General features: G+C 39.9%; 1 protein-coding gene across 1 annotated transcript in view; it reads left to right on the forward strand.

Moving 5' to 3' along the window:
* LOC113428573 (vomeronasal type-2 receptor 26-like) overlaps nt 1-25446 on the forward strand; it is a 55818-nt gene that overhangs the window by 21133 nt on the left and 9239 nt on the right. The window contains exons 5-7 of the mRNA XM_087948610.1: nt 10321-10595; nt 18609-19400; nt 23082-23294. Of these exons, the coding sequence (XP_087804736.1) occupies nt 10321-10595; nt 18609-19400; nt 23082-23294 (1280 nt within the window). The remainder of the gene's footprint in view (nt 1-10320; nt 10596-18608; nt 19401-23081; nt 23295-25446) is intronic.

The raw sequence follows: 25446 nt of genomic DNA on the forward strand, positions 1-25446 counted from the left end.
GGGCGCCGCGGCCCGGTACTGGCATCAGCTGGGTGCCACTATCTTTTTTTGATGAAAAAGTGCTTCCGGTGACCTCACCGGAAGCACTTTTTCATCAAAAAAAGATGGCGGCGCCAGCGCTTCCGGTGAGCTTTTCTGGGTAGAAATGGCTTTCTACCCGGAAAAGCTCACCGGAAGAGCTGGCGCTGCCATCTTTTTGATGAAAAGCGTGCTTCCGGTGAGCTTTCTACCGGAAAAGCTCACCGAGCGCTGGTGCCGCCATCTTTTTGATGAAAACGTGCTTCTGGTGAGCTTTCTACCCGGAAAAGCTCACCGGAAGCACTTTTTCATCAAAAAAAGATGGCGGCGCCCAGCAAGCCAGCGGCCCGGTAGGACTTGTTCCGCGGACCGGTACCGGTCCGCGGACCGGTGGTTGGGGACCCCTGCTTTAAGGATTCATCTGCCTTCTGATTTCCTTCAGTCAAGGCATTAGTAAAGGGAGTATGACTTCGAATGTACATTCTACATACAAAGAATACAAGCGAGTTTCCAAACTATTCTTTAAATATAAAAACAAGGATAACAAATTCTTATCCAAAGAGAGAGAACAATAAGAAAAAGGAAGAGATTGCATAGCTAAATACACATATTGAGTATCAACGATCAAGTTAATAGGTTGGTCATTGAACAATTGTAAAGCCAAAATCACAGAAGCCAGTTCAGCACGTTGAGCGTGGCAGTAAATTTAGAATACCATTGTTGTTGAATCTGCCAGACGACCACACCCCTTGTAGGTGAGCCATCAGTAAAAACTAAGAGCTTTAGAAATAGGATTTTGCACAAAAATGAAAGAAAAGGCCAGATTTAAAGTAGTAGTAACCACTATTCTAGGATCCTTGGGTAAAGAATACAACAAGTTTCCCACATATTGAGAAAAGGCTATCTGATATGATTCTGAAATCATCATCAAATGCTCATGTTCAACTTTTGTATCAGTGAAAGCTATGCTAATGAGATCCTGTCCTGTAAGATGTAAGGCTCGTTTACAACCTTTAATAATCAAATCCTCTAATGCTGATTGATAAGGATAAATGATTCTAGGCAGAGTAGCTGACAAATTAATCCATTCATGAATGTTGACTGCTTGTGGAGAGTCATTAGAATAAAGACATCCCGTGGGTAAGGGTGCAGTGGGAAGAATAGCTAAACAAAGTCCTATTGTTAAGGATGTTATCCTGTCCACATATCGATGCGTAAACTTATTCAATATTTCTTGAAGGCATGTTCTTTGAAGATCAGTTAATACAACTAGATCTCCTGGTGATTGTGCTCCCTTCAAAGACTGAAATAAGGGCAACATATCACCAGTTGTAATGTAGAAAAATGGGCGTGCCCAATTAATAATGCCAAGTAATTTTTGCCATTGTACTAAAGTATATGATTTCTGTACTTGTAATTCAGGAAGAATTGGAATGGAGAAATTGTGCAACATTCTATATCCTAAGTAGGTATAAGGTTCCACCTTTTAAATTTTGTCTGAGGCTATATACAATCCCTGTTGTGCCACAATATCCATTAACTCTTTTAACAATTTAGATTCATCAAAATCTGGGGCTGCTATCAATATATCATCCATATAATGATAGACTAAATAGGAAGGAAATTTATTCCTAAAGGATTGAAGAGCATTATCCACGAAATATTGACAAAGTGTAGGGGAATTAAGCATTCCCTGAGGCAACACTTGCCAATGATATTGTTTTGTGGGCATGCTATTATTAAAAACTTCTCTTAAATCATGAAGGAAATGCCATTTCCCATTTTTCTTTTTTATAACAAAAACAGGAGTATTCCAAGACTAGCAGAAGGTTCTATATGACCAGCAGCCAATTGTTCTTGAACCAATTGCTGTAAAGCAGCAAGTTTTTCCCTTGATAATGGTCATTGTTCCACCCAAACCAGCGTAGAACAGAGCCATTTAAGAGGAAGAGCCATCATCAAGAATCAAATTGACGTTAAGAAGAGAAAGGATATTACGGCCCCAAATATTAGTATGAATATCTAGAATGTATGGTTGTAGGAAAAAAACTTACCAGCAGATTTTGTAACATTAATTTCTTGAACACTCTGCCAAGCAGCTGTAGAACCTCCTATTCCCCACAATGAAGAAACTGTCATTTTTGCCACTGTACTAGCCAATGTAAAGAGGAGATGACAGTAACATCGGCTCCAGTATCCAATAACCCTTGAAATGGTTGTTTATTTAGGAAGAGTGTTAACAAAGGATGAGAGGAGTTCAGCTGATGAAGTAAGCCTACAGATAAAGAAGTTGATCCAAATCCTGCATCCACACGATTACCTATACCAGGAGATGGATTTTCATATAGAAGAAGAAACAATTGAACAACAGAAGAATTACAAGGAAGAACTTGAGGAAGATTCACCCAAATCTGAATCATGAGGATACCAATGTAATCTGAATCTATTACCTCAGGCACAAAAAACAGCCCTTTTTGTGTGCAGAAGAACGAGGCAAAATTAAGCCAACTAATCCTGAAGGAAGAGGTCCTTTAAATTGAGATGGAACTATTTTAACTTCCAAGGGAAATTTAAACTCAATTTCCTCTTGAGTGATTAAATCAATTCCAGCGCTACTAGCTGTGGCTGTGGGGGAGTGAGACAGACTGCTGGAGGAGTCAGGTAATATTTGCTTCCAATCTTCAGGAATCATTGTATAACCATTTTTTATTCCTTCTACAAGTCCTCTTGTAAAATTACCACTAATCCCAGAGTCTGTAACTTCCTTTTTTAACTCTCCTAAGATCTGATAAGGCAGACCCTCCCATTCTGCTACTTGCAGTCCAAGCTGTGGCCCCTGACCAGGATGATATTGTACTGGACAAACAGACAGTAATTCTGCAAGTTCTATTCCTGAGACAGAGGCATCTTTTTCACAATCCTCAACCATTTTCTGAAAAGAAGACTGAACAATAGAGTCAGGAGGCTTTTGCCCTGTATCTGCAAAAGCTGAGGGAATGGAAGACATATATTCAGGTGAAGAAGGAGGATAAATGACAGCATTAGTATAACGTGAAGGTGGAGGTGTTAAAAGAGAAAGTTCATTGTGACTAAATTTTTCAATTGCATGCCTCACCTGCAAAACTTCTATTTTTGCTCTAGGTTCAGTATGCAATGTTTTCCCTATACGTTCCCAATCAGTTAATTTTAAAGACCCCTCTTCTGGATACCATAAGCACTGAGCTGCAATCTCCTGTAAAAGCCTTAAGAGATTTTTCTGTGGTACCTCAATATTATTTTTCTTCAACAAATAGCCTAATTCATCTACATGCTTCCTTTGTTCCTCAGAAAGCGAAGACCCCATACTTACAGAAACCGAAAAAGGTTGAAGAAACCACAAAGGGTTGAAGGTACACCAAATCCTTGCCGGAAGAAGTAAGAGGGTCCCTGTTCAGGTGCCACTTGTTGTAATGACGAGGCAGTCGAGATGTTTGATCATGATCAAATGAATCGTGATGAACTTTATTGGAGTCTAGTCTTGCATTTATACACATTTTTAGTAATCCTCTAACATTGGTTCACTTTAGTTATTGCTTAACTTTCATTACTGTTTAGCATAGTAATTAACACAATTAACTATCTCTAGTTAAAGTCTAATAAATGTTTAATTCCTCTCTCTAATCCTCCTTTACATTAATGACTTTGTTTGCCCGAGTTGTATTTGCTTTGCAAACATTCATTACCTGAGGTTTGCCATCAGACAGGAACATTCCTGCAATTACAACTCTACACCTTATGTTTGTATCTATTGTGTGATCTTCTATTGTTCTGGTAAAAGCTGAAGTAGTCATTGATGGGTAGGACATTGTAGCAGATAATTTTATGTACTACGCTTAGGTCAGATTGAAGGTGGCATAATTCTAAATTGTCTAAGCCCAAACTAAGTGGTATAATATATTCTGTTGCAAGAAGAAGAATTGGTCTAGCAAATGTTTTGCGTGCTCTAGTTAGCGGTACAATATTACCAGAGAAGAAGCTATGCAAGATTAGGTTAACATCTCACAATACTTCTTTGGCAATATTGTTACAGTGGGCTCTGGCACTTACAACATTTCCTGTAGGGTTTTAATTTTGGACCTCAATCGTTCATACTGGATAAATCTTTAAATTTGCTTACTTCCCATTGGTTTTCCAAAGTTTGCCATGACAATAATGACAATTAGCAGGTTCTGTGGGCGTGGCCTATTTTATGGGTGTGGCCTAGGGGTCATGTGACTGTGTGGGTGTGGCTAATTTTGTGGGCATGGCTTGGTGGTCATGTGACTGGCTGGGTGTGACTTGGTGGTCATGTGACTATCTGGGCATGGCTTGGCGGTCATGTGACTGGCTCAGAGATGGTATTCAGCAGGTTCTGTCCAGTTCTGGAGAACTGGTAGCGGAAATTTTGAGAAGTTTGGAGAACTGGTAGAGGAAAATTTGAGAATACTACCTTTGACTGGCCATACCCCCATCTACTCTCTGCCTCCTGAGTCCCAGCTGATCAGCTGGGTCTTCTTTTGTTGCCCTGCACAGGAAAAAGAAGCTGGAAAGCAGGTTAGTGGAGTGGGAAGGGAATGGGGATTTTGCAGTAAACTTACCCTGGGGTGGGAATGAATTTTGCAGTATATCCTTCCCCTGGAGTGGGGTGGGAATGGAGGTTTTACAGTATCCTTCCCTTGCCATGCCTACCAAGCCATGTCCACCAAGACATGCCACGCCTATCAAGCCAGGCCCACAGAACCAGTAGTAAAAATTTTAAATCCCACCAGTGCAGCCAGGGAAGGACAGGATAGCAAATTAGATTATCCTATATTAAGATAAGATGGCTGAAGAGAAGAGACAAGATTTCCTAAAGAGAAGGGAAAGGGGTATTTTGCCTTGGGTGGGATGAATATGGAAATTTAAGTCTGTGTGAACATGCCCTCTTTCTCTCTATGCGTTGTTCTCTAAATTAAGGGATGGAAAACTCACACGTTGAAACTCAACAAGTTCTCAACCTGACACTTTGTTTTATGCAGATGCACAAACAAACCTAAATAGACAAATACCCACAAAGAGAAAATACTGGTGTCAGAACTTTGACAATGAAAAAAACACCATCCTCCTTCTGACTGTGTTTTATCACAGCCCTATAGAGGCACAGGACACTTCTTCACAGGACACTTCTTCCCTGTTGGGAGGGAAGGGGGGAGACTGTCAATTAAGGGTTGTAGGGCATTGTCTTTTGACCTTCTCAATTTGTACTAAGACTTCCCCGGCCCCATTATGATCACATATGATCCTCCCATGAAATGATTCCAGTGTATTTGTCCACTTCCCTTGGTATAATAGGAATTTATAACGCCTTGATAAGATCACACTTGGAATACTGCATCCAGTTTTGGCCTCCACACTGTAAAAAAATATGGCAAGATTCTGGAAAGAGTACAGAGAAGACCAATAAAGATGATTAGGGGACTGGAGGCTAAAACATATAAAGAACAGTTGCTGGAATTGGGTATGTTTAGTTTAATTCAAAGAAGTACTAGGGGAGACATGATAGCAGTGTTCCAATATCTCAGGGGCTGTCACAAAGAAGAGGGAGTCAAGCTATTCTCCAAAGCATCTGAGGGCAGGACAAAAAGCAATGGGTGAAAATTAATCAAGGAGAGAAGCAACTTAGAACTAAGGAGAAATTTCCTGACAGTGAACAGCTTTCCTCCAGAAGTTGTGAATGCTCCAACACTGGAAGCTTTAAAGAAGAGATTGGACAATCATTTATCTGAATTAATATAGGGTTTCCTACCTAAGCAGGGGATTGGACTAGAAGACCTCCAAGGTCCCTTCCAACTTTGCTCTTCCATTTTTCTGTTATAAGATGACCCTTGGATTACTTGGATAGTTCATTGGTTTCCATTGTCCCAGTCAAAACCGATGTTTCTCCCAGACACTCTTAATTCCCATCAATATACTTTTATCCTATGGTTGCTTCCTACATACAGGATCTGGAGATACTCATTGATGGCTTTTTCTTTTCTTTTCCTTTTCTTTCTCTGCAGTATTATTTGGTCCTTGGATTCACATGGTAGGCTGCTCTTAATTCAGGAGGGCTACCTCTTTATGAACATTTACATTTTCACATGCTCTCTCTCTCTTTCTAAAAGAAGTTTGCTTTGTATTGCCCTACCTGCCAAGCAGCAGCTAAGGATACTTCCTTCAAATAAACAGCAGGATAAAATTTGACTTTGAACAGAGCCAAAGGGCCAAGTTTCTGCTCAACATGGAAGGGACACAATCACTCCTTCAAACTCAATTTCCCTTATTTGAGTCATTTCTCCAGTCATTTCTCAGTTGAGCTCTCTACATAAAAACTGAGAACTGGACTAAAAAAGGGGACACACACATTTAAGAAACCTCCCAACCAAAATAAACGTTTAGATTGCTGCCTTAAGCACACTCCTATATGGTACCCTTTCTTTGGCAGCAGAAAATGACATATGATCAAACTCACCACAACACATAGGATGCCCTATTGTAATTCCTGGTCACAGATCAAAAATTGTAAATCTCATTTCTGACACCAATTTGTGTGGAATCAAAACACTGAAACCAAAGCAAACAGTCAAGGCTCACTGCAACATTTATTACACAGGACATACTGAGAGTTGATCTTGTCCAAAAAAATAGAGAGAAATAAACAAAGGGATACACTCACATGCCACTTACACTGGCATGGGATTTTAATGAGGTTTTTTAAAATATTGTGAACGTTATAGTTGCAATCTGCCCAGTGGAATCTATAGGTGAACGTGGCAGCCTTATACATTTGTTTAATAAGAATATATAAATATTTATGCTTTGCAGAAAAGAGACTAAAATGATGCAAAACAGAAGGAGAAAATGTGGTATACATACATAAATAATAACATAAGAAATTTCAGATTACTTCTTGCCCTTCTGTTATCTGCAAAGAAAAATAGTCTTTGTTATAAGAAGCATTTTCATCTTCTGATTCAGGAATTGCTATGGGAATATTCTGATAAAACTTCCCACAGGTCACTAGGAACTGCAAGGCCACATTCCTTATGTCTCCATTGGCTTACTGGAAAAACTCATTCATCTGGAAAGAGATTTTACCCACATTATTGTGACGAAAAATAAGACTTCATATTTTGTTTTAGGAATGTTTAGAAATATGGAAGAATAGGAATAGGATTAGCTTTAGGAATAGGAGGAATATATGTGTCAGGGTTCCGGTGATAGCCCTAATTAAATCATGAGCCTCGAGCCAAGCTTCAAAAAAACCCTCAAAAGATTTATTAGGAGCAACATGCTGTCATTAACCTAAATGAAGCCAAGTCTGTCATACATAATTCACAGTCACCTGTGACCGTGTTTTGCCCCTCCCCCCGGGTGTATCATAAATCAGATTCTCCAATAAAGCACTGCCCAGGTATCATAAATCACATTCTCTAATAAAGGATTTTCACAACCAGAAGATCCGGTAGCCTAGCTACAACCTTTTTAAGATAATGGTGGAATGTACTTCTGGTTTTACTGCTGTACTGCTCCTTCAGATTCCCGCGCCCTTGTTTATGGCAACTTGAAAACAGACATAGGAATGTTTTATGAGTTGACAATATGTTCAATATGTGTATTTCCTTCTCCCTTTCCCCTGTTGTCAATTGTAAAACAATTTTAGTGATACTATTTATTCTTCAAATGTTTTAATGTTTCATCGTGTTTTTATTGATTGTAAGATACCTTTAGGGAAGCCAGGAAGCCTATAACTTAAATAAATAAATATTAAATGGTCAAAAACTGTAAATTGATACTACTAAATGCCATTTTTGAAGAATAACAGATTGGTAAAAGTCATTTTTTTCTATATTATTTTAATATCAAATATTCTTTGGTATTCAGATCTGACCTGAAAATGACAATGTCAGATTTAGGGATGAAAATGCAGGCCAGCAATCCAGCACTGGATGCTAAAATGGAGAAGACCTGCACAGTTACCATGTACCTCCCTTTGGTGCTCAGGTAGAAGGCACAAAGGATACCCAGACACTGCAGAAGATCAGCATGCTGAAGGAGATCAGCTTGGCTTCGTTGAAGGCCCCAGAAAGATTCCTGGCCAGGAAAGCCACTGTGAAGCAGACAGCAGACAGAAAGTCCATCTATCCAAGGGCAATATAAAACATGGTGACAGAACCTTCATTGCATTGTAGCATGACCTCTCTAGGTTGGGAGTGCATGTCAAAGTCAGGGAATGGGGGGGAAAGTGCCCAACCAGATGCTGCAGATGACAACTTTGAGACCAGAACAAGAAAGCACAACTGAGTTGGCCAAATTCTTCCCCAACCATCTCTGCATTTTTTTCCCTGGTTTTGTGTCCAAGAAAGCTAACACCACTGTGATAGTTTTTTCCAAGACTGAAGAAATGGCAATTGAGAAGACAATGCTGAAGGCTGTTTGTTGGAGGAGGCAAGTCAGTCTCCTTGGTCGGCCAATGAGCAGAATGGAACAGGTCAAGATGGAAAGCAGGAGAGTGACCAGGAGAATGTAGGAGAGGTTCTGATTGTTGGCTTTGTCAATTGGTGTTTCTAGAACAGATGGCAAATGAAATTTCACTTCAGTTACAAGAATTATAAAATGAGCCCCTAATTAGGATTAATATATGAAGATCTCATTGAAAAGAAAATCCCATACAGCCCTACTCTTTGTCGTAAAGACAAAGTGATTAAATTAGTGGATCAGCTGTGGACATGGTATTCTGGGATTTCAGTAAGGTATCTGAAAAAATACACCACAACCTGCTTCTTGGTAAACTAGAAAAATGTGGGATAGACAGCATCACCAACAGATGGACTGGACAGCTATTTGCTTGAAATGGTATAGGGTCTCCTGCTTGAGCAAGGGGTTGGACTAGAAAACCTATAAAGTTTCTTCCAAATCTGTTAAACTGTTATTCTAACATTAGACTGGGTTCAAGGATACTGATTGCTTCCATGGCATTAGAGCACAGACAGCACTAGAGTTAATTGTCACCAACCGAGAGTAGCACCAAATTCCACAGCTCTAAATGACCTTCCCTAGCAATCTCTGGAAGCAAGAGATTCCATTGAAGGACAGCATAAGTCACTTTCCTGGCTCTTGAAGTATCTTGCTCCAAGCATGACTTTATGCACATATCCTAAAAGGAAAGACTATGACCACTACAGGACAGTGCACCAACGGGTGTATCTGTGGTTTTTCACCAAAGTCCCTTTTTCTGCCTACTCCTCATTACATGGAAGAAGTTCAGGGTCCCAAGAGGACAAGTTTCTTCTCACTGTAATTGTCACCTTACATGCCTTGAGACCTCTTCTTCTATTTCTCCACTGTCTGCTTTTGATGTAAACATGAGACTGAAGCAACATGGAAGCGACCTTGCATTATAAAAGGATAAATACTACAGGTTACGCCCTTTGTGGCTCAAATTACAGGACAGGCGGGAGCTGTGCTCTTGAATGTACGTTTTATCTCTTCCAGATGAATCTTGTCTGTTTGAATCAGGAAAGCCAGAGGATATTCTATCCTGTGAGAGTGCTTTGAATTCTGCTAATTCTTCTTTAAATATAGGAAGGAGATTGATTCAGCCCCAGGAATTATGGACCTCCTGCTTCTGATTTTGCTTCTACTGATGTGCCAGCCGGTCTCCGGGAACCTGAGAATGAAGTGCCCACTGAGTTTGGACAGCCAGGATGGAAAAAAGCCATGGAGCTATTATAAGCCAGGCGATCTTCTCATTGGTGTAGTCATCTCTCTATCAACAATAGCACATGCAACATTACCTTTCAACAGGGCTCCTTCTAGGCAGATTCAGTTGTAAGTCATTCATTGTGATGGAGTTTCATTCCCTCCATTTGCAGCTCTAACACTCTTCTTTCTCCTTCATCTTATTTTACTCATTTTTATATTGCAGGACCTGACTAATTTCTTGAACCCTTTTGATTTCCACAGTCTCTATCTCTTTTGTCTTATTTTCTGGGAGAGGTTCAAATCAAACTTCTACAAATAATGGTGTATTTCTGATTTATAACCCTTTTGGAAAACTATATCCATTCTATCTTCTCCACACTCACAACATTAAAGGATGATGAGTGATTATCATTTGCCTCTGGTTTTGGATCAATAATAGCTTAAGATTTAGTTAGCTTGTGGAGAAAAAATGGATTAAATAGAGAAAAAGTATTTTATTGTTGCTGCTCCTGCTGTTAATACTAATATAAGCATGGTTTTACACTAGTTCCTCTCATCTAGAGAAATCCATACTACGTGTGATTTTCAATATTGAAGTTTTTAATAAAAATTATCAGCCCACGCACAATCTCACACTTGGCTGCAACATCCATGACAACTATGATAACACCCTCGGCACTTCAGATGCCTTGCTGGACATGCTGTCTACTGGAGAAGCCAATGTTCCCAACTACAGCTGTGGAAGGAAAGACAACCTTTTGGCACTTGTTGATAAAGCTCACAGAGACATCTCCATCCAGATGTCAACTTTAGCAGATGCCTACAAATTTCCACAGGTTTGTTTTTGTGTTCCCCTATCTAGCAAAGTGAATGGGGTGTAGTGTTTGATGACAGATTAAACCATATCTTCATTATAGAATTCAAAAGCTGCTTTTCACTATATCCATTGTAGGTTTCATGGCTGGAGAGTGATATAAAAATATCCGAACAGATGGGGCCCTCTATTTGCAGGTTCTTCCATGCCTATTTGAGTTTATATCCATATCTATCTCTATCTCTATCTACCTATCTACCTTTCTATCTATCTCTATCTCTATAACATATCTATATATATATCTATCTATCTCTATATCATATCTATATCTATCTATCTATCTATCTATCTATCTATCTATCTATCTATCTATCTATCTATCTATCTATCTATCTAGGCTTAAATACATGCCAGCTTCCCATTGAAGAGAGTTGAGAATGGTAGATGAAAAGTGCATTCCTTGTAGAAGAACCAGCAGTCTTTAGGCAGATGCGATCCACTATTGACAATTGTATTGACTTGAATTCTCCCATAACTGGCCTCCAGAAGTTGTAAATGCTCCAACACCGGTATTTTTTTTAAAGAAAATAGTGGACAACCATTTGTCTGAAATGATATAGGGTTTCCTGCCTCAGCAGAGGGTTGGACTGGAAGACCTTTAAGGTTTTTTTTTTTTTTTTTTTTTTTTTTTTTTTTTTTTTTTTTTTTTTTTTTTTTTTTTTTTTTTTTTTTTTTTTTTTTTTTTTTTTTTTTTTTTTTTTTTTTTTTTTTTTTTTTTTTTTTTTTTTTTTTTTTTTTTTTTTTGTGGGGGGGGGGGGGGGGGGGGGGTGGGGGGGGGTGGGGGGGGGGTTTGTTTTTTTTTTTTGGGGTGTGGGTTTTTTTTTTTTTGGTGTTTTTTTTGTTAAAAATTTGGGGGTGGGGGGGGGGGGGGTTGGTTTTTTTTTTTTTTGTTTGTTTAAAAAAAAAGAATTGGGAGGGGGTGTTTGTTTTTGAAGGGGGGTTTTGTGGTTTGTGTTGTTCTTTTTTTTTTTTTTTGTGGGGTGGAAAAATTTTTATTGTTTTTTTTTTTTTGTTTTTGGGTTTTTTTTTTTTTTTTTGGGGGGGGTTTTCATTTTGTCTGAAATGGTATATGATCTGCTCTGTGAGCAGAGAGTTGGACTAGAAGACCTCAAAAATCCCTTCTATCTCAATTATTCCATGTTCTTCATTCATTTGATTGAGAGTGTGTTTAGGGGAACATTGAGTTCCCCAATGTTTTCAGCTTTCAAGATTGGGAGGGCAGAGGAGATGGTTCATAGAGAGATAGGATACAGCATGTGTGCATATGCTTTCCCTTTACTCACACACGTGAGGATGAGTGTGTGCACATATGCACTTACCGGCCATTTTCATGACCCAATTACAAACCCCTCATGGCCCACTAGTGGGTCGTGGCCCATAGGTTGGGGACCCCCCTTTTAGGATGAATGGAGCCATGAGAGGCAGGACTGATCATTACCAAATGGTAAGAAAAGTATGCTGCCCATGTACATTTGAGTTTCATGTATTGTTAAGAAAACTAGACTCTTATAAGAATTATCTGATTACTGATAAGTCAATGTCAAAATTTCTGGTCTTTGAGAAATGACATATTGCCATATAGGGCTATTCGAAGATGAATAGAATAGAATAGAATAGAATAGAATAGAATAGAATAGAATAGAATAGAATAGAATAGAATAGAATAGAATAGAATAGAATAGAATAGAGGAAGAGGAAAAGGAAGAGGAAGAGGAAGAGGAAGAAGAAAAGAAAGAGAATAGGAATAGGAATAGGAATAGGAATAGAATAGAACAGAACAGAACAGAACAGAATATAATAGAATAGAACAGAATAGAATAGAATTCTTTTATTGGCCAAGTCTGATTGGACACACAAGGAATTGTCTTGTTGCAAATGCTCTTAGTGTACATAAAAGAAAAGATACATTTGTCAAGAGCCAAGAATCATCAGTTAGAACACTTAATGATAGTCAAAGGGTACAATAAGCAATCAAATCATACTGGGAAACAGTCAATATAAATCATAAGCATACAAGCAACAAAGTTACAGTCATGCAGTCATACATGGGAGGTGATAGGTGATAAGGAGTGATGAGAAGACTAACAGTAATAGTACTGTAGCTTTTGTAAATAGTTGGACAGTGTTGAGGGAATTATTTGTTTAGTAGAGTGATGGCTTTCGGGGGGAAACCATTATTGTGTCTGGTTGTTCTGGAGTGCAGTGCTCTATAGAGTCATTTTGAGGGAAGGAGTTAAAACAGTTTATGTCCAGGATGTGTGGGTGTGTAAATATTTTCACAGCCCTCTTTTTGACTCATGCAGTATACAGGTCCTCCATGGAAGGCAGGTTGGTAGTAATTGTTTTTTCTGCAGTCCTAATTATCCTCTGAAGTCTGATGAACTGATAGAGCAAGTTCACACCTTTCCTTACCTGGGTGTATTTCTCTCAGTGACTAGATCTTTTTTCCTTCAACATTAAAAGAGGTCATTTAGACCAAAGGTACAAGTGAACACACTGTTATAAGAATTTTTTAAAAATCATATCTATGCAGCCTCCTTAGCCTGAAATATTAAAGTACAAAAGCCCAATATTACCACCATGTACTTATACTGAGCTGAAATTTTGGATTTAATTTATAGTGTTGAGGTAATTCCCCATTAGGGGAATGAGTGCATACAGGGAGACGTTTTTGAGAGTAGTGTTTGAATAATACACACAGCTACACTGTACAGTAAATGTTGGTTTTTACTTCCAATAAAGGTTTTAAACAAAGTTCAAAATAAGCAGTCCAAAATCATTCACAGGTAAGATCAGTCAGTTTTTAGTCCAGGGATAATCCAATAACAAAGTCCAGTGTCGAAAACAGTTCAGTATCAGACTTCCATCAAATCCAGGAATATCAATCAATTAGGAAGAACGGCAATATTCTCCAACAGAAGAAAACAGAGATTCACTCACACTCTCTTCTGAGACTTCTGAGTCTAAGACTAAACAACCCAGCTTTTTGGCACCATCTTATGGCCGTTAGAGAATTACACTTTTAGGATTCTCTTAAAGAGACAGTATTAAAATGTCTATCCTCGTTTATATATTTCCATCCCAAATAGCTGTTAGGTTACTTACATTCCTAACATCCTCCCCTTTTGGGTAGGACAATATATACAACCTTACATTCTAAGTCCATAATCTTCACAGCTAGCCTTATGCTTTATAGAGCCTTGGGCCTTTGTAAAATGATCTGCTATATTGTTTTCTGACATACATTATTCTAGCTTAATCATTTTACTTTGCACACATTGTCTCACATTTAAATATCTTAAATCTCTGTGTTTCGTTCTTGTCTTAACATCAATATTTGAAGTCATCTGTATTGCTGATTGGTTATCTTCATAAACAACAATAGGATCTGTTACATCAATTCCCATATCAATTAATAATTGCTTATACAAAACTAAATCTGTCCGTAATAAAGATAAACATGAGAATTCAGCCTCCATTGTTGACAAACTTAGACGTTTCTGTCTAATAGACCTCCATCCAATCAATGCTTTTCCCAATAATATTACAGTACCCAATGTAGATTTTCATGTATTTATGTCTGTAGCAAAACTTGCATCAGCTTATGCAGTTAAACTCAGTTCATCTTTAGGCTCCAAATAAAATGCATAGTGCATTGTTTGTTTCAGATATCTTAACACACTTTGAGCAGCTTGCGAGTGCCTTTAAATCTGCTCAGCACGATTAATCTCGCTAATTGATTAACACTGTATGCAATATCTGGCCTTGACCAATTACTGAGATAAGATAAACTACCAATCAAGGACTGATAAATGTTCTTATCAAAAATAGGACTTTGAACATCACTATGGCTAAACTGCTGGCTCATCGGTGTTTTAGCCGGCTTACAAAGTTCCATCTTAAATCTTTTTAGTAATTGGTTAATTTTATCTGCCTGTGAGGTCTTGTATCATCTCCTAGTTCTATCTATCTTTAAACCAAGATATTGTTTGATTTCTCCTAATTGTTTTATTTTAAATTTCTTTTCTAATAGTGAAATTATTTTAGTAGCTTCTTTTTCAGTTTTGGTGATTAATGCTATGTCATCAGTAAACAATAGCAACAATGAAATCATACCATTACTTTCTCTTTTAAACAAACATGGATCAGCCATGCCAGCTACAAAGCCTATCTTAGTTAATTCTTTAACTATACATTGGTTCCACTCATATCCTGATTACTTTAAGCCATAAAGTCTCTTTTTCAATCTCCAGCAATCAGTTGTATTATCAGTTTTGATACCTAAAGGTTTCTTTAAATATATAGTGTGTTGCAACGGTGCATGCAGATATGCCATCCCTACATCCAAATGATTTACAATGTATTTCTCCTTAGCTGCCCACACTAATGCTGCCCTTAATGTAGTAGCCTTCAGACTAGGTGCAAACACCTCATCATAGTAATTTGCTGTCTGATTAAACCCTTGTGCTACTAACCTGGCTTTATGGGTAACAGTCTCATCCACACCTGTCTTCAATTTATAAATCCATTTACATCCTATGGCATGTTTACCTGGTAGTAACTTAACATTTTCGTATACCTCCAGTTTTTTTTAATGATTCCAGTTCCTTATCCATTGCTTTCTGCCAAGCAGCCTGATCCTTAGCAGGATACAGTTTTACTTCACTATAATTACTTGGAACTGTATTAACTTGGCATACAACACTAGCCTGATATCTATCAGGTGGTCGTGTTACTTGGGTTGAACGTCTTGGTAATACAGGGCTTAGTGGTGGACTTTCCTGTGGCACCTGCTCCTGTTCTTCTACCTCCTCCTGTGCCTGTTCTACTACCTCCTCCTGTGCTTCCTCTTTAATGGCTATTCATGGATTACTGATTTTATCTTTAGGGACTATTTGGGTATCAATAATGATATCATTACTGGATTCCTGTTCCAGTTTATCCCACCCAACGTGCTTGAGAAATTTTCCACTAGCACTACAATATACATGAGCTATGCATTGATCCCAAAATCTAAACGGTCTATGGTTGGTCTAATAACCAACAAAAAATAATTTCTTAGCTCTATGTCGCCCTTTCAGTCTTACTTGTGAGGGAATATGCACCCATGCCGGACCTCCAAATGTGTGTAGGTAACTTAAATTTGGTTTTCTGCCATACCAACGAGTGAATGGCAATTCACCAGTTGTTGTATTAACTACATTGTTTAAAACATGATTACTACACATTATGGCTTCACCCCACAGAATTTCAGGTAAACCTGAATCAGATAACATAGTACGAGCCATGGCTTGTAACGTTTGCCCTCTTCGTTCTACAAACAAGTTATGTTGTGGTCTGTAAGGTGCATAACACCAGCCAATTTCAACATATTTTGGAATCTTTTGTTAACAAACTCAGTCCCATTATCAGTAAGTAAAGTAATTACTTTACTTTTCATTTTTCTCTCAGTAAACTTTATCCAGTGAAAGAAATGTTGGAATGTTTCTGTTTTGTTTTTCACAAGATAGGAGAAACCGTATCGTGCGTAATGGTCCATAATACTCAAAATATAGCAGGCACCTCCTAAACTTGGTTTCTTAGGACCAATTATGTCAGCAAACACAACCTCTAAAGCAGGGGTGTCCAACCTTTCACCTTCCCTGGGCCACATTAGAAGATGAAAATTTGGTTTGGGCCGCACATACAATAAATTATTATAAAATAATGTGGCGGCAGAAGCGGCGGCGGCGGCGGTGGGGGCAGAAGCGGTGGCGGTGGTGGGGGCAGAAGCGGCAGCGACGGCAGCAGAAGCGGCGGCGGCAGGGGAAGAAGCGGCAGCGGGGGCAGAAGCGGCAGCGTCGGCGGCGGGGAGGAAGGGCCGCAGTGGTGGCAGAAGCAGCAGCGGCAGGGGCAGAAGCAGCAGCGGCGGCGGCGGGGTGGTGGGGCGGCGGCGGCAGAAGTAGCAGCGGCGGTGGCAGGGGCGGGCGGCGGCAGAAGCGGCGGTAGAAGCAGCGGCGGCGGCAGCGGGGGCAGAAGCAGCAGTGGTGGTGGGGGGCGGCGGCAGCGGCAGAAGCGGTGGCGGGGGCAGAAGCGGTGGCGGGGGCAGAAGCAGCAGCACCAACGGTGGTGGCGGGGGGGGCGGCGGCGGGGGCAGAAGCAGCAAAGGCCTTTTCTGTTGCTCCTTGGCGTGGTGCTTGCCTCGCCCCACCTCGTGCCCGCCTCTCCTCCTCCTCCTCGCTGGCTCTTGCCAGAAGGTTGGGGTGGGCACTGGTCCGCATTACAAGGCGACCTGGGCCGCATGCGGCCCGCAGGCCATGGGTTGAACAAGCCTGCTCTAAAGGTTCTTTGGTCTTAAATCCATTTAGTCTGTTTGCTGCAGTAACCTTACTTTGCTCCTGGCTACAGGCATTACAGTTTAAGTACTTACTACAGGGTTTCAATTTTACTCCTTCTGACAATATGACAGTTTGAGCATTTTGAAATTAATGTGCCCTAGACGTCTATGCAGTAAATGTATACATTCATCATGTGGCTTAACATTCTTATAAACTGAGTTAGCCATCTTCAACTGGTCATCATGTATTACATATAAATCATTCTCTAATATAGCAGTAACACTTTTACCCTCTTTCTCTATTGTACAGTTATCTCCCCTAAAGGTTACTACATAATCAATATTAACTAAAGCCATTACTCATAACAAATTAAATTTCAGTTTAGGTACATATAACATAGTTAAATGATCGTTTATACAAGAACAATATGCAGTACCTTCACCTGATGCTTTAATCTTCCATCCATTTGCCAATGATACACGTTGCTTACTCGTAGACATCTTTACAAACCTCTCTCTATCTTTAGTAATGCACTGCGATGCTCCACTATCAACAACCCACAAATCATGGTTTACACTTGAATTGCTAGACATAGCTAAACTAACAGTCTTCTTGGCCTTCTGGTGTTTACTAGTATTCTGTTGTTTTCCTTTCTTACAGAATCCAGCTATATGTCCCCTCGCCCCACAAGAAAAACATTTCCTAACAGTATAGGTAGTTGAAGACAAATCCCCTTCTTGTGGTTGTTTCTTCCTCAGTTGGTCCCTATCCAGCCGTCTTCTTGCTTCTTCTAACAATCTTTCAGTTATGTCAGTCAATGTCAGTTTATCTTTGGTCAGGACTTCCAGTGAATATACGTAATCATCATAACTTTCATCCAATGAGGAAAGAAGGATGTAAACTTGATGCAGTTCTGAAAATATCAGTTCTTTTTTATGTAGCTCTTGAAAAGTTCTTTTCATGAGGAAAGGGGTGAGGTCAATAGTAGAAAGCCTAAAGTTAAAGTTTTTGGGGTGTGGGGAAGAAACCACGAAGTCAGGTAGAGTATTCCAGACATTGACCACTCTGTTGCTGAAGCCGTATTTCCTGCAATCAAGTTTGATGCGATTAACCTTGAGTTTGTATGTAGTGTTTGCTCTTATATTGTTATGGTTGAAGCTGAAGTATTCATTGACAGGTAGGACATTGCAATGTATGATTTTATATACTATACTTCGATTGTTTCTAGATTTCTAGATCTAGATTTCTAGATCTAGAATTTCAAGTCTGGTGGCATAAGGTATTCTGCAATGAGTAGAGTAGTCTTCCAACTGCTCCCCTGAGAGCTGAATTGGGATTTATTTACAATTTATAAAATTAGGACATGTATTTTTTTAATAAAATTAATGATATGGAAACTGTAAGAATCTCAAATGCTTAGAACAAACACATCTCAACTAAAACATTCTTGAATGTACAATTGACATAGGTACTGCAATCTCTCTGTCTTTTTTCAAATAGAGAAAAAAGAACTTAAAAAAATGATATGGCCTAATGACTAATCAAGAAGAAACTGTTCTAATATGCGCATGAAAAAAAAGTTGGATTCATTGAAAGCTAGAAATTGGGACTTGGTAGGACCCCAAATATAACACAGCACTCTTTGTTGATTTTTTCAGATCAGTGAGAAAACTGCTTCAGAGGCTCTGAGTGATAAAAGTCGATTCCCTTTTTTCCATCCAATGCTCCCCAAAGAAGGGTTTCACTACCCAGCAATTGTCCAACTGCTCCTCCATTTTGGATGGACTTTGATTGGTCTCTTTGCTCCAGACACAGAGAAGGGAGAAAATTTCATGAGAACTTTTACCCCTATGCTTGTGAGGAATGCAATTTGTGTTGTTATATCACAACAATTCTCAGTGACTGGAAATACAGCAGCCCTCAGGAATGCCCTCTCTATGTGGAAACAAGTCAATGTCTTTGTTCATTTCATAGAATTTGAGTCCATTTTTGACAGAATTCTTCCCTTCCATTTAACACTTAGGCATTTACCAGAACCTATTCAAGGGAAAGTCTGGATCGTTACAGTGGTTGGAGGATATTCAATAAAAGAAAACAGGCATTACAAGTACGTCCATAGTATTTGGAGCTTTCCTTCTAAGTGGAAAAAAAGTGGGCAAAAAGATGATGCCTATAAAGCTGTTTTCTTTGTGGAAACTGAATATCAAGATGAGTATTTTCATTGTGCTATTTCAAAACACGTCTTTTCTGTCAAAGGCCGGAGAAGATGCACCCAGAAAGCACCACTGGAAACCCAAGAGAAAAAGAATAGGAAGCAGATCAAAAATGACCGCATTACGTACAGTGTCATTAAGATTCTGGCCCACACATTACATTCTGTGTCCAATTCCAAGAGGGGAAGAAAGAAGGGAGAAGAGAGTTTGGGGGCTCAGAGGCTGCATCCATGGCAGGTATGGGGTCCCAACAAGCAAGGGTGGGATCCAACAGGGTTAACTACCGGTTTGGTGATTTATGAGATTCAGTGATTTACGATGTCATTAAAACCCAGGAGATTACAGCACAAGACCCAGGAGGTCAAAACAATAAAACTCAGAAGGTCATCACACAGCCCATTACCCAGGTCACTAAAACACAGGAGGCTGATAGACACAGATCCACACATGTTCTTATGAAAAGCCAGCCAATCGGCAAACATCAACTCCATCAACCAATCAAGAAATAAAAACACAGCCAACATCCCCACCAATATATATAGGGAGACGTCAGCTCTGATCACGCTTTGCTTGAACGTTGCCAAGATGCTCTCAATCTTACATGGAAAAAGACCCAAACACGCCATGACCTGCATACCTGTACCCGTGAAAATCTATGAATATATATATATATATATATATATTCTTAAGTTTTCGCAGGTACTTACATGTATGGCATTCAGCTTTGTTCGGGTATTTTCCCACATCATAGTAGTTGTGCTTTTAAAGTTGTAGCAACGTTTCAGCAGAATCTCATCTGCCATCATCAGGCTTCTGTATAGTGTTCATCTGTGAGTCAGACTTTTACAGTGGTTTCAGATTCAGTAAAGTCTGACTCACAGATGAACTTGAAAGCCTGATGTGGCAGATGAGATTCTGCTGAGAGTGCTAACTAAGCACAACTACGTGGAAAATACCGAACTAGCTGAATGCCATACATAAAAAAAGAACTATAAGTTTTGTGTGTGTGTGTGTGTGTGTTTTCTTAAGTTTTTGCGGGTACTTACATGTATGGCATTCAGCTTAGCTCGGGTATTTTCCCACGTCATAGTAGTTGTGCTTTTAAAGTTGTAGCAACGTTTCGGCAGAATCTCATCTGCCATCATCAGGCTTCTGTATAGTGTTCATCTGTGAGTCAGACTTTTACAGTGGTTTCAGATTTGAATTTGGGGCAGCCTATTGCTGTGCCCGAATGATTTTTTCTTTATCCTGATTGGTTGGGAGTCTTGGTCTGTGTTTATTGGTCTTGGAGTTAGCGGTGTTCTTCTTGATTGGTGTTTCTAATATCTTCTGTCTGTTTTGTGGCTGTTTTTGTGTCTTGATTGGCTGGCAACTTTGTGTTCCTTTATTGGAGGCCTTTAGTGCAGATTGGCTCCGAGTAAATGGACGGCTATCATTTGTTAGGAAGCTAGGTTTCATCAGGGTGCCTGGTTGGGGTGTGTTTGAGCTGAAGGTATCCGGGGGGATCTGTTTGTGCCCAGGTGTTTGCCTGGCTTGTGGTGTGGATATTTTTTTGTTTGTGAGTGCAGGCTTCCAAATAATTGACAGTCTGGTGGAATCATCTCTTCTATTCATACTTTCAGGTCTTTTTTCAATCTCTATTGAAATCTCTGTAACAACTGTAAAAGTCTGACTCACAGATGAACACAATACAGAAGCCTGATGATGGCAGATGAGATTCTGCTGAAACGTTGCTACAATTTTAAAAGCACAACTATAATGACGTGGGAAAATACCCGAACAAAGCTGAATACCATACTTATACATATACATATACATATACATGTACATAGGTCTAGGTGTGTTCGGGTCTTTTCCCATGTAAGATTAAGAGTATCTTGGCGATGTTTCGGCGAGGTCCCACTCGCCATCCTCAGGCAGGTGCTTTCAGCTTTGTGTCAGTGCAAGCAGAGTGTGATCGGAGCTGCTGTCTCTCTCTAAATACTGGGGGATGGCTGGTGTGCTGGGCTGGTTGGCTGGTTTTCGTGGCTGGGACTCATTTGTTGGTGAGGGCAAGCTTCCAGATGTCTGGTAAGCAGGAGGTATCGTCCCGTCTATTCATGTTATGGAGTTGTTTTTCTATCTCAATGGCTTCCCTGATTATTCTCTTGCTGGAATGTTCAGTGTTGGATATTAATTTGGTTCCTTTGAAATTAATTTCATGTCCTGTGGCTTTAAGGTGCTGGAAGAGGGAGGAAGTATTTTCCTCTCTTCTGATTGTGTTTTTGTGTTCTGCGATGCGTGCATTTATTCTCCTGTTGATTTGTCCAATGTATGTTGCTGGGCAATTGTTGCATGGTATTTCATAAACTCCTTGGTTTTCTAGCTGGATCTTGTCTTTGGGGTTTCTTAGGATGTTGGCTATTTTTTGGTCGGTGCCGAAGGCTGTCCTGATATTGTGTTTGTGGAGAATTTTGCTGATTTTGTCTGTGGTGCCTTTGATGTAGGGGAGGAGTGCGATACCGTTGTCTTGTTCTGTGTCTTGGTTTTTTTGGGGTATCTCTTTTTGGATTAGATTGGTGATAGTGTTTCTTTGGAATCCTAAGAAACCCCAAAGATAAGATCCAGCCAGCACCAGTCTGAGGATGGCGAGTGGGACCTCGCCAAAACGGCACCAAGATACTCTTAATCTTACACGGGAAAAGACCCGAATACACCTAGACCTATATACCTGTCCCTGTGAAAATCTATGAAAACAAATATTGTACCTCTAGGGGGAGGAAACCTTCTGGCTAACCAGGACCTATGAGAAACTCAAACTCCGAAGAGCCACCATCTTGTGTGATCTCACATTCCTACTCAATTGTCGAGACAAAAATGTGTTCCCCATATGCTTCCAACTCAAATTCCATTCCAAAACTTCAGCCACTGAAAGGATCCTGAAAAGAACAGAATTAGCCCTAATCAGAAACTAACATGAAAGCCACAGGTCATAGCATCGACTTCAATGGCACCAAAACCCTAGCCACTAAAGAAAACCCCAGCTACAGAATTATCAGAGAAGCCATAGAGATTGAAAAAAGACCTGAAAGCATGAATAGAAGAGATGACTCCACCAGACTGTCAATTATCTGGAAGCCTGCACTCTCAAACAAAAAAATCTCAACACCACAAGCCAGGCAAACACCTGGGCACAAACAGACTCCCCCTGATACCTCCAGTTCAAACACACCCCAACCAGGCAACCAGATGAAACCTAGCTTCCTAATAAATGATAGCCGTCTGTTTACTCGGAGCCAAGCCACACTAAAAGCTTCCAATACAGGAAACGCAATGTTGCCAGCCAATCAAGACTAAAAAAGCTAAAAAACAGACAGAAGATATTAGAAACACTAATCAAGCATTTCACAGCAGACTCCAAGGCCAATAAACACAGACCAAGACTCCCTACCAATCAGGATGAAGAAAAAAACATTCTGGCACAGCGTAGGCTAGCACCAAGTTTAAAATAGAAACGGCTGTGAAAGTCTGACTCACAGACGAACACAATACACAAGCCTGATGATGGCAGATGAGATTATAATGACGTGGGAAAATACCCGGACAAAGCTGAATACCATACATGTAAGTACCCGTGAAAACATATATATGTTTTGTTAAGTTTTTGTGGGTACTTACATGTATGGTATTCAGCTTTCTTCGGGTATTTTCCCACGTCATACACACACACACACACACACACACACACACACACACACACACAATTGAGAATTATTACTAAACCTTTGTTCTTGAGCTTTGAAGGCAATGGCAACACTTGTTCTCCCAACTCGCAATATTTGCAAGCTAAACAACTGTAGAAGAAAGATTAAAATGTAAAAAGAGGATGTGAGGTAAGAAAACAAGATTTCTTGAAATTCCTCAATGTTTCCACTCTAGTTCCATCCATATTTAAAGAAGAATGAATTGTACAATCTTTCTTTGTTGAAAGTGTATTTGGACCAATATGGAGACATAGCAGCAGATCTGCGGATCATTAGTAGGGTGTTTCTGCCCAAGGAGGATCCCATCAACAAGGAATTGGGGAGTTTTGAAAGGCAGAGAATTATAATCAACCAAGATGTTTTGTCACAGCTAAAGTTGCTGAACAAGGTGAGGAAAATATTGATACAACCCCCCCCCCCCCGGCCAAAGACTTAAAATCCATTTCAAGTGGGCTAATTCTAGTCAAAAGGGTGGGTAACCTTGACTGGGAATTGAATGTGTGGAGTAAAACATCTATAATTTTCTTAGACAGATAGGGAGTTTTCAGATTTAATGACCAAGAGATGCTTTAATGCAGAATACTGTTATAACCTGATTCAGCTATTTCCAAAATGAGATTTGGAGTGATTATTACTTAGGACACAAATCTCTGCCATTTTATATCCAGTTTAATATCTCCATAAACCCGGTGAGAGAGGGCATCATAACAGTGGTGGTATGCTACCAGTTTGGACCAGTTTACTCTAGCCTGTAGTAAAAAAAATGTCTCGGATTAGCTGAGAGGAAGAAAACAATCCTCCGAAGATTAGCTGAGAGGATAAAAGACTGAAAAGTGCATGGGAGGGTGGGAGGGTCACTTCTTTACCCTCTCAGCTGATTGGCTTTTACGGCTGCATATGTTAGGGGTGCGCGTACGCGCACGATCTCCCACTGAACCAGTAGTGTCTAAGGTAGGATCCCACTACTGCCTCATGTGCTGAGGATTTTGGTGTTACTAGTTTCAGTTTCACTAATTTCTTCTCTTCAAATATCAAAGGTGAAGGCAATTCTGTGGATCAGGACCTGAGTTCAAGTTTAGTCTCAATCTGATGAAATGGAATCAGAATTGGATGGAAGTCTTGTTGATCCCAGTGGGAAATAACCTTAATAAGCAAATATTTCTCTGGTCTTTTAGAGTTGTCAGCTAAAAGGGAGTGGGGGAAGTAGTACATTCCTTAAATGCTTTCATAGATAATTGCTAGGTGGCCAAAGCTTCTGGCATGCAAGATTATTACTGGAGAGCATGATTGATGACACTTGGCTTTGGATGTGTCCCAGTGGACAATGTGCCCCATTCGAATGGGGGTGGATGCTAGAGCCCTGACACTTCATCTTGCCCTGATTGGAGTCAGGGGTCTCCCAAAATTGCAGGCTCGTGGTTGGGGAGGACCATCAAGGAGGTCCAAGGCTTTTGGTTCACATGATATAACAATGACTGGTCCGATGTGAGCTTATTTATTCATTGATTGATTAAATTTATTTGCTGCCCATCACACCACAATAATGGCCTGAAAACTGAAGTAATGAAACACAACTTTAGTGCAAAGAAAATCCTGATATCAGAAGTAATAAAGAACAATTTCAAGGGAAATGTTACTTAGATTTTGGCATTGGCTTTTAAGAGTGCTCTTCATCTGAAAATCCCTTGCATCAGAGCTGGTATTCAGCAGGTTCTGATCAGTTCTGGAGAATTGGTAGTGGAAAATTTGAATAGTTCAGAAAACCAGCAAATACCACCTCTGACTGGCCCTGCCCCATCTATTCTCTGCCTCCCGAGTCCCAGCTGATTGGCTGGGTCTTCTTTTGTTGCCCTGCACAAGAGAACGGAGCTGGAAAGCAGGTTAGTGGGGTGGGGAGGAAATGGGATTTTCCAGTAATCTTCCCAGGAATGGGAAGAGAAGGGAGATTTTACCTTCCCCAGGAGTGGGAAGGGAAGGGAGACTTTTCCTTCCCCTGCCATGCCCACCAAGCCACACCACACCTACCAAGCCATGCCATGCCCACCAAGCCACGCCCACAGAACCAGTAGTAAATTTGTTTGAATCCTACCATTGCCTTGCATGCAAATGTTTTTTTGGATTGTTAACTATCTTAAGCCACTCTGGTAGTCTCCAAACTTATAATGAATACAGGTGTGCATTTCCCTGTTAGCTTGTGTCACCTAATTGTATCGGGTACCTTGTATTGGATACCTTGGGTTGTATATCAGTTTCCCACACAGAGCTCTCACTCATGACCCACGTGGTGCATTGGAAGATCCCTGACTCACCCTTTTTGATGGACACATTTTCACCTCCATCTCACCTCACTATAATTTTAGAAATTAGTCAGTTTTACTTTTAATTAACCAGCATGGCAGCCGTATAAATTGATCAAATAAATATACAGATGAGGAACATCATGTTTAAGGTTGACAGCCTTTATTTGTAAAGAATTTTTCCTTTGTATCTTAACTAGGAGATCATTTTGAACTGTTTTCAAAAAGGAGTTTTGCAATCCA

This window comes from Notechis scutatus, unplaced genomic scaffold (genome assembly GCF_049901735.1).
Source record: "Notechis scutatus isolate UNSWTSFEM ecotype Mainland unplaced genomic scaffold, rNotScu1.2 NSCUCTG25, whole genome shotgun sequence".
In the NCBI taxonomy this organism is placed as follows: domain Eukaryota; kingdom Metazoa; phylum Chordata; class Lepidosauria; order Squamata; family Elapidae; genus Notechis; species Notechis scutatus.